This window comes from Mobula hypostoma, chromosome 18, assembly GCF_963921235.1.
Source record: "Mobula hypostoma chromosome 18, sMobHyp1.1, whole genome shotgun sequence".
Taxonomy (NCBI): domain Eukaryota; kingdom Metazoa; phylum Chordata; class Chondrichthyes; order Myliobatiformes; family Myliobatidae; genus Mobula; species Mobula hypostoma.
In genome coordinates, this window is record NC_086114.1 from 13,754,058 (window position 1) to 13,772,271 (window position 18,214).

The 18,214-nt window shown below is 38.5% G+C and overlaps 1 protein-coding gene across 4 annotated transcripts in view; it reads left to right on the forward strand.

Annotated features, from left to right (window-relative positions):
* terb2 (telomere repeat binding bouquet formation protein 2) overlaps nucleotides 1–17,097 on the forward strand; it is a 47,292-nt gene extending 30,195 nt beyond the window's left edge. For all 4 annotated transcript variants that reach the window (XR_010020815.1, XM_063070156.1, XM_063070155.1 and 1 more), the window contains one exon: nucleotides 16,760–17,097. Coding sequence is in view for 3 of the 4 variants with exons in the window: in XM_063070156.1 (XP_062926226.1) it covers nucleotides 16,760–16,920 (161 nt within the window). In the remaining variant the exon portion in view is untranslated. The remainder of the gene's footprint in view (nucleotides 1–16,759) is intronic.
* The last annotated feature ends 1,117 nt before the right edge of the window (nucleotides 17,098–18,214 follow it).

Here is an 18,214-nt window from a genome sequence, read left to right on the forward strand (position 1 = left end):
AACAGTGGCAAAATTCAATTGACATTGTGGATTTGAAATTTCATGTCAATTAGAAAAATTTTCACATTTTTATGACGTAAATATATTGCTATTCATAGAGCTTTAGAGCAATATAACACGGAACCAAGTTCTTCAGCCTACTTGCCCATGTATGCTAGTACCGACCAAGATGCCCATATATGTTGGTTCCATTAGCCTGCATTTGATTCAGATCCATCTAAACTTTTCCTATTCATGTACTTGTCCAAGTGTCCTTTAAACATTGTTATTGTGCCTGCCTCAGCCACTTCCTCCAACAGCTTGTTCCGTATACATCCCACTTTCTGCAAGAAAAAGTTGCTCCTTAGGTCCCTTCTAAATCTTTCCCCTCTCATCTTAAGCCTATAATCTCTAGCTTTTGATTCCCTATCCCTGTGAAAAAGACTCTGTGCATTCACCCTATCAGTGGCCCTCATTATTTTAAACACCGCTTTGAGGTTACCTGTTAGTCTCTTATGCTCTACTGAATGAAGTCCTAGCCTGCCCAACCATTCCCTACAACTCAGGCTCCTGAGTTCTGACAAAATTCCCTTAAATCTTCTTTATGTTCTTTCCAGCTTAATGACAATTTTTCCATAACAAGGTAACCAAAATTGTGCACTATACTCCAGGTGTGGCCTCAACAGGAACCCAAGTGGTCTCACCAACTTTTGTGTAACTGCAACAAGTGACTTCCCTTCAGCGTTGTGTGCTAAATCCTGGAAATTTTTCCTAACAATAGAAGGACTGCAGCAGTTCATGCAGATGGCTCATTCCTACCACCTTGAAGGGAATTAAGAGCAGTAAATATCACTCTTAAGTGGGGAAAAATGGTGGTGTCTGTTAAAAATGCAAAAAGTCTACCTTTTTGGCATAAAGCTACATATAGTATTTCATGTAAATATTGACTCTGTATCTGCCATATTTTGACCAAGATGGTAAATTGCTTAACACTTTACAGCATCATGCAGATGAAATTGTTTTAATTTTCTTGAGTGAAATGATACGGCAACTGTTTCAAGTCACTTTGCACTTTTCTGCAGATTTAGATGAACTTTGGTTAAATTAGGCCGTAAGTTAATCTTGTGCAACTCTGTGGATGTAAATGCCTGCAAGAAAAGGAATCTCAAAGTAGTATATGGTAACATACGTATACTTTGATAATAAATTTGCTTTGATATTTAAACATGAATTCCACATTAAGAAAAACCATGATGATATCCTATAATTCTCCATGCTCTCATCCCTGCCCCTCACACACATCAGAATCAGATTTAATATCACTGGCATATGTTGTTAAATTTGTTACGGCAGCAGTACAATGAAATACATGATAAATATAGAGGGGAAAAAACTGCACAGCCCTGATTTTGAGATTGTTGCTGTTTTTTCCACCACACACTAATCTTTTGCCTTAAAATTTCGCCATGTGTATCACCACACTTGAGATTACTTGACATTTTTTTCCTTTCTTCCCTCGTATCACTCAAAGAGTAATGCTTTGCTGATTTTTCCCCTTAATGTCCTACTGAACCTATTCACATTCCAACTGGGGTACAGGCCTTGCAGCTAGATGTCCTGAACTGGCTTCTGAAGGTAGGACTGAGTGGTCTTAGAACCTGGGGCAATTGAAATTCATCAGTAAAAATCCTGCTGTTTTACCCATATAACATGCCCATTAGAGTACTTATCATGGACTTAGACATGGAAAAAATAATACAGTATTAAGAATTAAATGATAAACACAAGTGATTCTAGAAATCCAGATCTACAAACACAACATGTTGGAGTGATCCAGCAGGTCAGTTGTCCTGTGGTGGGGTGGGGGGGGGGGTGGTGCATGCCTTATGCTGAATGTTGAAAGTTGCTTTGTCATGGTTAGTTAGTTTAGGAACTGTAACTACTTTTCCCATTGGATGGCTGCCTGGTGTCCATTTTCAAATATCCCGAGTATATAGAGAGTACATGTGGGAGGTTCTTCCTCCCGTTGTTTAAGGCAAGCAGCACATATGACCATTGGGAAGGTATGCTCTTGCGTGCACTTTTAACTAAGTATGTTGAATGTATGCATGTTTGAATATTCAGCTTTGTAGTTTCTGTAACTTAGGAAACATGAATGTTTGGTCAAATATTTACTGTTTGTAAAGAAATAATGAATGTACTTAAATTTGAAGTTGGTCCTTTCTGTCTCACTTGCTGCACCCATGACCTGATTCAACATTACATCAGGCAGCATCTGTGGAGGGCAATAAACAGTCAACATTTCAGGCTGATTGCACATTTGAGGCAGAGAGACTGGAAAACTTTAAGAGTTGAATTTAATAATTCTTTTTACCTTTAAAAATAATGGACAAGTAAAATTAGAAGGTGCTGTAAAAATGTTAGCAGATACAATACATTTATGTGAAGACAAACAGTATTTCAGATTAGCGATACTTCATCAGATCTCAAGATGGTGAAGTGTTTGGTTTTATATTCCACTGTAGTTCATTTAGTTTTAAGCATCCTCTTTCACCCATTAACAGAAAGCCTTGATCTACAGTAGGTTTCAGAACAGGTAAGTACCCTTCACAACAGCTAGCTTCTTAATGTTGTCAAACTGGAAAAAAATATGTGAATATAAATAATAATGAAGAATAAAGTACTCTATGACTCTATAGATTAATGGGACGAGACAGAATAATAGTTTGAATAGGACTGGATGGGCTGAGGAGCCTGTTTCTGTGCTGTAGTGCTCTTTGACTCTAAAACATTGTTACTTCAGTCTCTTTATTGATTTGCAATAAAGGTACTTCATCTCCTATATTTTGAAGTTTCATCTTGTATTTATTAAGTGGTATATGCTTTGGATGGACTCAGCATTTCTGCTATTTGACAGCTTTCTAATAAGTAATATTAGAATGTCTGAAAATTGAGCAAGCCACAAATTGTACAGGACATGAGAGTATGAAGTTTAAGCAGTGAACATATGGGTGTAGACTATTTAACTTTTACAATTTGTCTTGGGAATGAAAAGGCTTTGTAAAACAACTCCTTTATTAAATGGATGCTATAAATTAATTATGCATAACTTGTGAACTTAAGAAGCTGACTTGCCTCTTTGCTTTCATGTATTATTGTATTTTAAATGTATTAATGTATACATTTAGCATGTATCCTGTCTCCTATTAATTATTTAAGAAATTAAAGCAGCGATTGGCAATTTCATTTGGGAGAAGGAAAGTCCTCTGCATCTTCAACCGGTGAGCTTGTTTGCTTTCTGCATTTAAATTTATTTTTTTAGGAGCTTAATATAACACCTAATGGTCCAAAAGAACCATAATATGACAACTGTTAAAAAAATAATAATTTTATTTATATTTGGGTTCTTTGTGCAGTTGGCAGAGACAGCATTTACTGTCCGTTGCTAACTGCCCTTGAAAGAAAATGGTGTTGGACTTGCTTCTTGAACCTCTGAAAATTTGGATAACACAAAGTTGTTCCCATTGCAGTTGATTATGCCAAGTCCTCTGCTCAGACATCTGTGGATTGGTATCTAATGATCGAGCTGTCCCACAATCTAGTCAAGTAGTAGCCTAACACTGCAGAATCATACCTAACAGACAATCTGTCAGACTCCTTCACAATCCTTGGGTATGTCTTGTCCTGCTAGTGGGGCATACCCAAGGATTGTGAAGGAGGAGTCTGACAGATTGTCTGTTAGGTATGATTCTGCAGTGTTAGGCTACTCATTGTGTCACCTCAAACATTGGCAGGTTCCTGTTAGCCTAACTTCCTAACTTCCTGTTAGCCAGCTCCCATTTTCTCTCTCCGCTGATGAATCAGTGTTCTTCCTTGCTAAATGATGCTAGGAAGAAGCAAGAGCTCAGATTGCACTTTGGGTATGTGATTTCAATGCTTTTCACCAAGAGTGGCTGTAGAATACCACTGCAAAGCAAATCAGCAGTCTTGAAGCATATAGCTGTCATATTAGGTTTATGACTGTTAGTGAATGAAGGGTTAAATTTACTTGACCTCTTCCTCTAGAGAGTCTAGTGAGCAGAAGTAAGGATTTGGGAATGGTCTAGTAGGCTAACACATTCAAGCATGTGTTAGTCTATGATCATTGTTTTAAAAACAATAATGAGTATTAGATGGTCAACACAGACACGTCTATAGGCCAAAAGGCTTATTTCCATGCTGTACCTCTCCGTGCCTCTAGATACAGCTTCGAAACAGGTCTTTGTCTCATGGACTTTCCACTGACCATCAATCACACAGTTAAATTAATCCTACATTAATCTCAATTTTCATTCTTTCTATATTTTATTTAACTACAACCACCCCTTCTCCTGAGTCTACCACTCACCTACACTCTAGGGGCAATTTACAATGGCCATTTATCTGACCAACTAACACATCTTTAGGGTGTGGGGAAAATACTGGAGCAATTGGAGGAAACATGGATATACAGAGAATGTGCAAACTCCACATAGTCAGTGCCCAAATTCAGAATGAACCCAGGGGTCTGGGGTTCTGGCACAGTGATTCTACCTGCTGTGGCACATTGGCTCTATCCGTCCTGCTGTCCTTCATCACTGACCCTGTTGGCCGGTCCATTTGTGCATATGCCAGTATCTGGTCAAGTCCTTGTAGAGATAAGGTTTTGTTTTTGACACCAAGGACACCCCACCCTCCCCATCATGTTGTGCAGCACTATAGATGTTTAAAAACAGCAAAGACGCAAAACAACTCTGGTAGTTTAAAACTGTCAGCAACAGCAAAATCAGTATACTCCATTGGTTTGAAGGTGATTACATATTAATAATAGCTTAATTTGACAGCAATATGGGCTTGACATTTGAACTACAATACTTGGAAAAAGATTCAAATGCTAGAAATCAAAAATTTAACACAACTGTTATATTCCACTAATCGTTTGTTTGGATATCCTTGTGGTTCGGCATTTAGCTCATCACGTTAAAATCTCACCAAGGACTTCTTTACCTGTTAAACTTGTAGGGACTTCATTTCCATGCGCCCTTTAAATTCACCAGGGGTCATTCCATGCTCCTTTTAAACTCAGTGGACACAGATTTCATGTCTCCTTTATTGCAGTAGAGCATCCTAACATGTTGCATCCTGGCATGATACTGAAACTATACTGCGGTGGACAGAAAGGCTTCATGATGGGTAGTGAAAACTGCCCAACACATCACTGGCACCAGCCTACCTGCAATCAAGGACATATATATACAGAAACGTGCCAGAAAAAAGCCAGCAATATCATGAAGGACCAAATTCACTCTGCTCATGGACTGTTTATCCAACTCCCATCAGGGAGGAGGCTACACCGCATCCATGCCCGGACCACCAGACTCATAAACAGTTACTTTTCCCAAGCTGTCAGGCTAATCAACCATTAGCCCTACCCACAACAACCTCCACTGCCACTACTTTATCATTCCCTGTCAGTCAGTCAGTCACCTTTTGTACAGACACTCCTTTACCTAGTGTCACTTTATCTACATATATCTGTCTATGTATATAAGCTATCTAGTGTATTTATATTTATTGTGTTTTTTATTATTGTGTTCTTTAGTGTTTTTTATATGCTGCATCAGATAAAAGTAGCAATTATTCCCTTTTACACTTCAGTACTGGAAAAGACATGAAACAATCCTGAACCTTGAACTCCCTTGTAGCTGCTACATTTCCCATGTTCTTCGTAAATTCACCAAGGCTCTGTTTCTGCATTCCTCTTAAACATTTTGGGTCATATTTCCGTGCTGTTGCCTTTAAATGTTCTGGAGCCTTGTATACATCACTGTCCTTGACCTCACTGAGTTTGGTTTCCTGGGCACTCTTTAACATTGTGAAGTGTATTATGTTCCTGTTATTATATTAAAATATTATATTGATATTCTATATCTTAAAGAAAAAGTGAGTTTATGGACTAATAGGATTAATACCTAATAGTCTAGAAAACTACTAAAGTCCCGAGGATGCCAGATTATGAGTTTTACTGTCTCAGGTTGGAGAAGCAATGCCTCATGTTCCATCCGGGTAGCCTTCAGCCTGATAGCATGAACATTGATTTCTCCAGCTTCTGGTAATTTTTTCACCTCCTTCCCTTTTCTTTAATTCCCCACTCTGGGACCCCCATCTTACCTCTTCTCCTCATCTGCCTATCACTTCCCTCTGTTGACCTCCCTCCTTCCCTTTCTCCCTCCTTCCCTTTCTCCCATGATCCACTCACCTCTCCTATCAGATTCCTTCTTCCTCAGCCCTTTACCTTATTCAACTATCACCTTCCTGCTTCTACTTCAAACCCCCTCTCCTATCCACCTGGCTTCACTTATCACCTTATAGCTTGTACTCTTTCCCTTCCACCCCCCCCCCCCACCTTCTTATTCTGGCTTCTTCCCTTTTCCTTTCCAATCCTAATGAAGAGCTTCAGCCCAGAACATTGACTGTTTATTCCTTTCCATAGATGCTGCCTAACCTGCTGAGTTCCTTCAGCATTTTGTGTGTGTTGCTCAGGAGTTTTGCTTTATCTTGAATTTTTGTATATTTTTGTCAAATTGCGGTACCACATTTTGCTTTCTGAAACATACATTTGTTCAGAAGCAAAATACTGCACAAGCTGGAAATTTGATTCAAGAGCAGTAAATTCAGTTTGTGTAGAAAAAACTGAGTTAATGTTCTGGGCAATAACCTTCTGAGTATGTCCAGAATTTTTTTTATTTTGATCTGCCATTGCCTTTGATTTGATTTAAAGTTTTCCATGAACCCAATCTGGTCCCTTCATTTTCTCAATCTTTCTGTAAATATGTAACATTTACAGAAAGATTGTATCTGCAGGTGTTAAGTATTACATTTGCCAGTTGCATTGTAGTTCTTAATCCTTCTGCAGAATTACCCACTTATTTATGCCGAGCTCTGTATTAGTGTCTTGTATAATTTAACAAACTACAATTATCTTGGACCATGTTAAAAGAGCAGATCAAATATACAGTTGAGTCTATATGCTGGAACATGGGATTTGAAGATACACATATTTATAGGTACAGAAGTGATCTTATGTTGGCTCTAATGGATACTGTTTCTGTAGGACTGTCACTATTTCTTGGTTTAATTTTTAACATAAAAGCCATGTCAAGAAGGAAAGATTCCAAAAAAGAAATGGTATGATATGTGCCAGGGTCCAGAAAAGAAGAGAATAGAACAGGTTGAGTTGGATGCTCCCAAAAGTGGTGACAGGTTTGTTGTTTTAGTTTACTTTTTAATCTGTTTGATGCACTTTTATTACAAAATCAACCAATTTCAATCGTCATTATTTTTAACAAAACAGTCAGATATTGTATTTCAATGTTTGCCTTCTCCTTCCTGCCACTGATGTACTGTATTCTAATGCTTGTTACTGCTTTAGCACTTAAAAATACATCTTCCTTTAAATATTGTATTCACTTTTCCATTCTCCTATCTAATTGTCTTTGCTGTACATTTTGAATAAGTCTAGTTCAATGGCTGTGTATTCAAGTACCAAGTTAGATTGAAATTCTGACTTACACATTTAATTTCATTTTCAGGATCTTTGAGAGATAATCCCTTAATTAGAATTACAGAAATTGTGAATTGGAAAATACTGGCTTCTTTATAGAATAGTCCAAGAATTTCTGGTACCAAATTAAGTTCTCTGTGAGCTCTTTGTAGCTGTCAGCATTGTTTGCCTTCAATGGAATTGCATAATTTTGGTTTAATTGATAAAATAGGCATTGGTTAACATAGAATAATTGCATCTTCATTTGTTATGAGCATTTATTATTATGACTGTATATTAAAATGCTGATTATCTTCAACATTGCCTCCGATAATCTCGTGTTAATAGTTAGTCATGTTGACTGCCCATTTATGAACTCATTGTTCATGCAGTCTATGGGGAGTGATCCAAAAAGATGTACACTTGAAGTTATTTATTGGAAAATTGCAATAGAAGCCTTTCTAGATTGGTAGCTTTTTAGTTTTCTGAGGGTTTGTCTCAGATTTATGACACATTGTAAACAATAATTGGCTTTCTTTTCCTCAGGATACGTACTGTAAGTTGCAATTTCTTGGTTCTCAATTTGAAGTGAACTGGATTTAAACCGTTAAAGCTCCATTGATTTTGCTTATAAGATAACCAATACATATTTTATCTATACTTGTTTGGACAGGTGGAAGGGGCAATTAAATAGCTACGTTTAGAGTAAGCAACAAGAGAAGGTGTGATGGTAACAAATCTTTTTTTGGGTTACATAACTGTCTTGCAGCAGGGATAATTTCATTCCTGCAGCACTGTTTACATCCAAACTACATGACTGTAAGTGCAATCTGGATGAAGCGAAGTGTCATTATGACCTTTATTTTGATTCTTTCATTTAACCCATAAATATGTATGGCAGCTCTGTGCTCATGTTGCTGAGGTAATTAATATATGTGGTTTGAGAAACAGCCATCATGGGTCACACCTGCCAGAACTGCTTTCACAACACATCACCTGCCAACTTGCATTCCTTCCCTCCCTTCATCTTCTTATTCTTCCCCATTCCTTTCCTCCCGATGAGGGGTCTTAATCCAAAATGTCAAATGTTTATTCCTCTCCATCAATTCTAAGTTCCTCCAGCATTTTGTGTGTATTCCAATTTGGAAACCTGCTAATGTTAAGTGTACTTTGCCTTCTATGTTTTGGGCCACTATCTCTGCCATTAATATCATCTGACCACTCAGCAAGGATCCCTTGATCAGCTGTAGAGCAATCATTCATTCTCCCTTTTTATGAGGCCTCTATTTCCTACAAACCCCAACCCTTCAATGCTACATTGGCCACCATCACCCAAGTATCTTGCAGCTTCATGCAGACCCTGATCTCATATACTTCTTCCCATCCACTGTCAGCCCAATACTTATTCTAATTTCCTGACACCCAGTGGTACCAAACTCCTGGCACACACTGTAATTCAAATGGTCTGGGGTGTCTGATCACCATATCTCCCAGACCTGTTCTTGGCTCAGAAAAGTCCATTGCCCTTCACATGATTCATGGGTTAATGGGCTTTGAATGATACTGAGGTATGAGCAATAGACTGCAAGTTTTAGAAAATATCACCCCTTCTTTAACCATAACAGTCCTCCATAAATCAGGTTACTTATAACAGTTGGTAAAGTTACCCGGAATATACTTGATGCATGTTTCTATTTAGCATGGGATTTCCACTGTGTTGATATTCTAATTAGTCTTGTGCATTGGCTCATGGGTGCAATCATAGTCCAATTATGTTGGTCTACATAAAGTAACTCAATCGTACACATGTATACAACTAAATGAAACAACATTCCTCTGACAAAAGTGCAAAACACAGTAATGTATCACATAAAGCACATAAAATAATATTAACACAATAATATTAACATAATAAAGTAACATTCAAGCTTTATACAAGTTTACATACAGTTAAATATACAACAGTATAAAGCTGCTGGTGTGGTCATAAATAATGTGTACTGGGTGGTAGCAGAGTGTTCAAAAAGTCTCACAGCCTAGGTGAAGCATTTGTTACCCAGCCTAACAGTCCTTGTTCTTATACTGAGGTGCTTTCTGCCTGATGGTAGAGGGTCAAAGAGATTGTTGGACTATTGGGAGGGATCCTTGACGATGCCGAGGGCTCAGTGAACACAGTGCTTCTGTATATGTCCTGAATGGGGGTGGGTGTGGAGAGAAAGGGGAAAAGAGACTCCAATGATTCTCTCAGTAGTCCTCACAATCTGTTGCAGGGTTTTGTGGTCAGGTGCCTTGCAATTCTCATATTACACGATGCTGTATTATTACAGCTCTCATATTACAAGAGCTGATTAGGTTACTCTTGATGCTAAGTATTTACATGGAACTCTTGCATCACTTCAGTCACTATAATAACTAAATATCATAACTGGTGTTTTGGTATCTCACGCATAGAAAGTTGCATGTTTTTAATATGTAATATTTTTAAAACAGAGACCAGAATTTAGACATTGAAATGCCATCATTTGTAGCTGCATCATGTCATGTTCAAAGGATGTACCCTGTAAATAATATGGTCACCGGTAAGAATTTATTTACATTTATAGTTCAAAAGTGCTTGTAGAATGCATTCAGTTTTGTTAACGTTAGAGTGCCAGGTTCAGCATTTCTGCTTATGCGTTTAGTAGCTTTTGCATTCAGGCTTTGTTACACAATGTAAGGATATAATTGTCAGTGGTATTTTAGGGCTGTGCACAGAATGCTGCGTTTGTTGCTGAATGCACTATGAACTGAAGTGGATGCAAAAGAATTCATAGCACTATTTTAAGGAATGCAGTAGAATCTTTCAGTGTTGGAGTCAACACTGTCAAATCTGGTATTCTAATCCATTTGGCTCAGTATTTATTGGACTTGGTAAGTGCAAGATGTCTGCTGCATTCCCTCACAGTGGGTGTATTTTAAAAGCAAATCCTTAGTGTATTTTAAAAGCAATTACATGGCTTTTAAGTGCTTCAGGGTATTTAACTGGTAAAAGGCACAATATATAATTGCAATGCTTTCCTTTAATTTCCCACCTCTTATGCAGTTTTATGAATCAATTGCTTCAGAGTGTGCATGTGGTGTATGGTAATCTTGATCTCTTGAAAAATTTCCTTTTTTAGTTTTGCTGTAGTTGCTTATCATATTTGTTGAATAGTATTGTAGGATTTTACAAAAAAATGGTGAGTTGTTTTAAGTTTAAGAAAAAACTGTGACAACATATTTATTGAACTTCAAAACCTGAACACAAAGCATGCTAAAACCGTTTTTGTAATGCTTCATCATGTCAGACCAGCTCTTAAAGTGAAACCCTGACTCAATATCGGTGGTTGTGAATTATGTACGTTTCCACTAATTATGTTACCCTACAGTACTGAGAAATATGTTTGATTGTTTCTCTTTTACATTGGGTTGTATTGATATGGAGGTTTGTTTTCCACATGGTTCCCATCGTACTTAGATATCTTGTAGCATAATTGTTTTTATCTTTTTAATTAATAAGTTCCTCTTGAATATTTATCCAGCTTAAACCCATCAACGTTGTTTGCCTCATTTATTCTGTCTACAAGTCACACATTCTAGCCACTCTTTGAGTACAAGAATGTCCCTTTTCAATCCTAGATGTATTGGCGGTTTATTCTGGTAGATGTTTTATTATCTACAGTAAATAATAACCAATTATTGGTTATTGATAATCAACTGTTGATGTACCAATTATGTTTGGTTAAGGGTTATGGGGAGAAGGCAGGAGAATGGAGTTGAAAATAAAATCAGCCATGAATGAATGGTGAAGCAGGGTTGATGGGCTGAATAGCCTAATTCAGCTCCTATATTATATGGTTACTTCATTGAATTGGTTTATTATTTTCACATGTACCAAGAAACAGTGAAAAGCTTGTCCTGCATACTTTTTGTACAGATTAAGTCATTACATGGTGCATTGAGCTGAAGTGAGTGTGTTCTAGCCTACAGCCATTGACATTTAGGAGAAATTGGTTTGAGTATTGTAAATCCTTGAATGCGACTGAAAAAATCTGTTCACGTTATGCTACCATTATAAAACTTTACAAGACATGAAATAAAAATAGAAAATGCTAGAATCACTAAGCAGGTCAGGCCATACCAAGGAAAAAAAATTATGTTTAAAATCAGAAGTTTTTTTGTCAGAAATGGGAGAGAGAAAAAGAGACAATAAGTCAAATTGTAGAGATGGTTAGGAGGGGCATGCGATGCTGTAGTGGAATAGGATAAAGGGAATATCTCTGATAGAACAAGCCCAAGGATACCATGGTAATGAGCTATTGATGAAAACCTACTGGTTGGTTGATTGAGGGAGGGAGAGAAAACACACAAATGAGGGAACTTGTAAAAATTATGAAAGACACTGTTTAGGAAATAGTGAACAAGTCAGGCAGTGATAGCGTATGGAGAAGAACTGAGTTAGTGCTACAGGTGGATAATGTACTGTTGAACTGGCTGCTTCTGATACCAGCAGAGAAAGTGAGTTGCATAAAATTGTTGAATTTGTTAAAGGTCCTAGAAGGGTGCAATGTGACTATCCAGAAGGCTGGATTAACAGAGTTTTTTTGTATGCAGGTACAGCAAATTAGTTGGAAAGCTAATGGAATTTTCTTGTTTATTGTGCAGGAAAATAAATAATAAATTAATGCGTAAGAGACTCTGCAGATGCTGGAAATCTTGAGCAACACAAACTGCTGGAGGGACTGAGCAGGTCAGGTAACATCTATGGTGGGGAATAAACAGTCGACGTTTCAGGCTGAGACCCTTCATCATTACTGATAACATGTCCAGTCCTGATGAAGGGTTGCGGTCTGAAATGTTGACTATTTATTTCCTTCCATAGATGCTGCCTCACCAGTACTCTATGTTACTTAAGTATTGGGGTGTGGGGGGAGTGTGATTTTTCTACTCTAACACAGGCCTTTCATAAGAGCGTACCAGAAATTCCTTGTACAGTATAATTTGCCATATCTAAGGAAAGTTGGTAATTCTTCGGAAGCAGTTCAGAGGAAAATTTACTCGACTGATACCTAGGATGAGCGGGTAGGGAGGGAAAGTTTGACAAGCTAAACTGAAATTTATTGGAGTTCAAGAAAGTGGGAGAGTGTTTAATTGAAAGGATGTCCATCAAGAAGGTGGTTACTCTTTGGGAGAATTCAGAATTGGAGATCATTGTTTAAAAGTAGAGGGATACCAATTTAAGGCTACGTCCACACTACGCCAGATAATTTTGAAAAATGAAGCTTTTTCTCTTTGTTTTGACCCTCTGTCCACACTAAAATGGCGTTTTCATCCCCCAAAAATGATGATTTTCAGAAACGGTCTCCAGAGTGAATAAATCTGAAAACACCTAATAGCCGTTGCAGTGTAGACATGGTAAACGGAGCTTTTTAAAACCGCTGTCATGATGTGCCACAACAGATGGCGGCAGCACGGCATTTCATTGTTTTCTTCTTCTTCTTATTATTATTATTACTTTATTGTCGCCAAACAATTGATACTAGAGCGTACAATCATCACAGCAATATTTGATTCTGCGCTTCGCAGACCCTAACAATTTCAGAACAGACGGCAACGAGACTGAAGCCAGAAGAGTTAGAAATGTACTCACCAAATACTTTGACCCATAGCTTACTGAAGCTTACTGAATAATCAAGTATACTCACTTCGTCCGGTTTTCTGTCCTTGCTTGTATGAAGGTAAGGACAGAAAACGCCCTCCGCCACCTCCAGTTTAAATCCTATGCGGAATATCTTGGAGGATCAAGAACCAAGAACCAAGGTGGTTTACCTATTTATGCAAGTACTTCTCTGACAATAGATGTGTAACAGCCTAATGTAACATTGTATGGAAATACAAGATACCACTGATGCAGACATGTTTTATACATTTAACAAGGTGCTTTATCAATGCAACAGAGTTGGTCAGTTTTTCAATGTTTGTCATCAGCTGGGTCATATTGTCCGTGAACTCCCTGTCAGTTGCCTCCATATGCTCCAGTATTTGTTTTTTTTTAGTTTTAAGTCCTCCTGCGCGAGAGCCAAGAGCAATTCCTTTTAAGTTTTTCTACTCTGTAACTGGACAAACACGCACCAAGTATACCGTTTCCTCTTCGCTTGTTTTCTGTGTGTCCTGCGCATGCCCAGTAGGAGGAGATTCGCCCAAATATCCGTCTAATGTGGACAGAGATATTTTGAAAAATGCTTAGTGTGGATGCCTGTCATTTTTACTCGAAACCGGCGTTTTCAAAATTACCTGGCGTAGTGTGGACGTAGCCTAAGACAAAAGAGGGAGGTTCTTTCTCTCCGTGGGTTAGTAGTATCTTTGCACTGTACAGCTGCTGCAAAACAATAAGTTACACATCACACAATACAGAAAAATAAAGGGAGATATTACAGAAGAAATGCGTAGATCATATCTTCCATACATCTGTAAATGAATAGTCTAGTCTATTCTCAAGATAAAAACAACAGGAATTCTGCAGATGCTGGAAATTCAATCAGCACACATCAAAGTTGCTGGTGAACGCAGCAGGCCAAGCAGCATCTGTAGGAAGAAGTGCAGTCGACGTTTCAGGTCGAGACCCTTCGTCAGGACTAACTAAAGGAAGAGTGAGTAAGGGATTTGAAAGTTGGAGGGGGAGGGGGAGATCCAAAATGATAGGAGAAGACAGGAGGGGGAGGGATAGAGCCGAGAGCTGGACAGGTGATAGGCAAAAGGGGATACGAGAGGATCATGGGACAGGAGGTCCGGGAAGAAAGACAGCGGGGGGGGGGGACCCAGAGGATGGGCAAGAGGTATATTCAGAGGGACAGAGGGAGAAAAAGGAGAGTGAGAGAAAGAATGTGTGCATAAAAATAAGTAACAGATGGGGTATGAGGGGAAGGTGGGGCCTTAGCGGAAGTTAGAGAAGTCGATGTTCATGCCATCAGGTTGGAGGCTACCCAGACGGAATATAAGGTGTTGTTCCTCCAACCTGAGTGTGGCTTCATCTTTACAGTAGAGGAGGCCGTGGATAGACATGTCAGAATGGGAATGGGATGTGGAATTAAAATGTGTGGCCACTGGGTGATTCTGCTTTCTCTGGCGGACAGAGCGTAGATGTTCAGCAAAGCGGTCTCCCAGTCTGCGTCGGGTCTCGCCAATATATAAAAGTCCACATCGGGAGCACCGGACGCAGTATATCACCCCAGTCGACTCACAGGTGAAGTGTTGCCTCACCTGGAAGGACTGTTTGGGGCCCTGAATGGTGGTAAGGGAGGAAGTGTAAGGGCATGTGTAGCACTTGTTCCGCTTACACGGATAAGTGCCAGGAGGGAGATCAGTGGGGAGGGATGGGGGGGATGAATGGACAAGGGAGTTGTGTAGGGAGCGATCCCTGAGGAATGCAGAGAGAGGGGGGGAGGGAAAGATGTGCTTAGTGGTGGGATCCCGTTGGAGGTGGCGGAAGTTACGGAGAATAATATGTTGGACCCGGAGGCTGGTGGGGTAGTAGGTAGGACCAGGGGAACCCTATTCCTAGTGGGGTGGCGGGAGGATGCAGTGAGAGCAGATGTACGTGAAATGGGGGAGATGCGTTTAAGAGCAGAGTTGATAGTGGATTGAAATCAGGAGAAATTTCTTCACTGAGGAAGTGTGAAGGCACACTCAACATTTTAGGAACAGCTCCTTCCCATCCACTATCAGGTTTCTGAACAGACCCATGAACACTAAAATTTGCATCACTTACTTACTTTTCTATACATCTCTTAATCATAATTTATAATATAGTTTACGCATTGCATTGTACTGTGCTGCAAAGCAACAGATTTCACAAAATTTCACAGCGTATGTCAGTGATAATAAACCTGATTCTGATTCTGAATCTCTGAGTTCTCAGCTTCCAAGTCAGTGGGTGCTTGGTCATTGAGCATTTTTGTTTTGATCAAACGTTTGTCTCCATGTTATGTTTCCTTCTAACCTACGTCATCTAAATAGTCCCAATTTTTTTAACAGTAATTTTTGTGTATTTAATACTTCCCTTCATAAGTGGTAGTTTACATTTAACTATTTAGTCATATTCTAGGAGTGGAAACATTGCGATATTACTTACCTGGATTGTTGTGGAGAAGGTTTTTAGCATGAGAAAGGGAAAGTTATCAGAGGACGTGAGAGAAGACAGGTACTGAAAGAGATGGGAGCGAGTGTTGAGAGGTCTGAGAGTAGACTAGGAGTCTGAAGGGTTACAGGGAGAGGATGAGAAGAGTTCAGGGATTGGAGGAAGACCTCGTTCTGTCAATACCAAGATAGATGGTGGCTGCTATTAATGAATTCATGCTCAAGCAAATCATTCTGAATTCAGGGGATCGTTTGAGAAGATGATTTCGCATGTACTCTACCTGGTTGGCATTGCATATAAAGCAGTTGATAGATATCTACGTTATTGTCCTGAATGTGAACAACATAATCTTTTTGTCCCAATGTGGAAAATGTTTCTTCGATTGCTGCAGGTAGTACAGTGTTAATACAGGCAATGCCTGCATTCTGGCCCTGCATTATGGAGGTCACCGTTAGAGGATTCCCAGATCATTATCTAAAATTTTGAGATACAGAATAAAATTTACAGGAGTGATCTGGCATAAAAACATTAATAAATCAAAATTTTTTCCAACTTGTATTTTAGATGCATGGCTTTTCATTGTAAAAAATCTCAATATAAGGCCATTTTCCAGGAATTTAACTCTTCCCCCCCCCCCCGCTGTAATGTGGGTGTTAGTTGGGTGTATTCTTCTCTCTGCTCTGTCAAAATTGCTGCTCTTTAGTAGGCTTAGTCTTGTGCAATACAAAGCAGCTGTGAAGTTACACACGTCAAAGTTGCTGGTGAACGCTGTGAAGTTGTTGCTGTTGTATACATATCCTTTAAACAAATGTGTTAGATTCAAATTGTGGTCTAGCTGTTTTGTGATCTTGAATTGTTTTGTACTTAGTTATATATGGCTTTATGTATTTGAAATTTCATTGTTTCCTACTGTAAAATAGTCCATATATTAAAACTTCTAAAGTTGGTAAATTTAACAATTTGCCCAAGTAGTTATAGAAATATCCTGCCCATTTTAAAACAGAGTTCAACAGGTGAACAATTTTGTTTTCACTTTAATAATTTGTTTTGTTCTTTCTGATTAGGTTTTATCTCTATTGATGAACTGAAGAAATATTCAGGGAATTTATATGACTTCATTCCTGGCTGTGCACATTATTCAGTGTGTCGTATTCAGAGAGAAAGGAACATCTTCTCAGTTTTGAAATCCAAAAAGCGGAACCCCAGTTTGATTCATACACATTAAACAGAGCTGAAATCAGCTGCATTCGGGAAGATTTCAGTCATTGCTTGTGATTTGAGGCTTAAAGAGTTGTCCTTCTCTCACTGATATCAGAAATACAGTCTTTGTTTACTGGGTAAACTGTTTAGTTGTTAATTGAACAAAAATTCTTATATTTACATTTGTATTTACTGTTTGAAAATAAAGTGCTCTTCAATTAGATCAAATGGACAGCAATTTTTGTTTTTATGTAGAATTACATAGAAAATGCAATACAGAAGTCATCACGTCACATGCCGATGATAATAAACCTGATTCTGTTTCTGATCTCTCTTTGTGTAGCTTACAGATATATAATATTCCTCCTAAATGCCTATCCTTATTTATTAAGCTATCCATTTGTAATTCTAAATAATTCACTTTATCAATAATATCACTTTATCATTCAGTCTTTTAGTGACTTTTAACTGCGAGGTTTGAATCTTTTGCAGGCTTTTGGTAGAAGGAGGGTGTGATGGGGAAGTGGGAAGAGCTAATTGTTAAACATAATGAAGCTAAGAATTTGCTTCTTAGTTATTGTATTTTGAAGATGTGTTTGAACTTGCATTAAAATAAGAAATAGATATCTCATGCTGATAATTGGGTTTTCATTTGCAGAACAACATACAAAATGCTGGAGGAAGTCAGCAGGTGAGGTAGCATCTATGGAGAGGAATAAACAGCTGATGTTTTCAGGCCAAGATGCTTCATCAGGATTGGAAAGGAAGGGGGAGAAGGTGGAAGGAAGGGAAGGAAATAAGAAAGCAAGCTGGGTGGAAGTGGTAAAAGGCCTAAGAATGACTTTGATAGAGAAGGAGAGTGGACAAAGGACAGTAGACCATGGAAGAAAGAGATAGAAGGACACCAAAGGGAGGTGAGGGGAAGAGAAAAGGTGAGAGGGGAATCAGAATAGAGAATGGAAAAAGAATGGGGAGGGGGGGAAGAGATTACTGGAAGTTTGAGAAATCTATATTCATGGTATTTTGTAGAATTTGTAGTTATCAGGAGCTGCCACAAGAGGGCAATCTGTGTTTTATAAATAATCTTGCATTTCTCAGCAATTCTCACCAGCAAGCTACTGCTGACCAGAGTTTGTGTAACTAATCCTCCATTTTTTAAGGAGAGAGCAGATTACTCTCAAGAGTTATGCCTTTGGTGGTCAGCAAAATTGTCACATTTAGAATCAGGTTTCAAGAGTTGTAGATATGAGATTCTGCAGTTGCTGGAAATTCAAAGCAACACAAAAAGAATTGAGAAGGCAGCATCTAAGGCTAAAAAT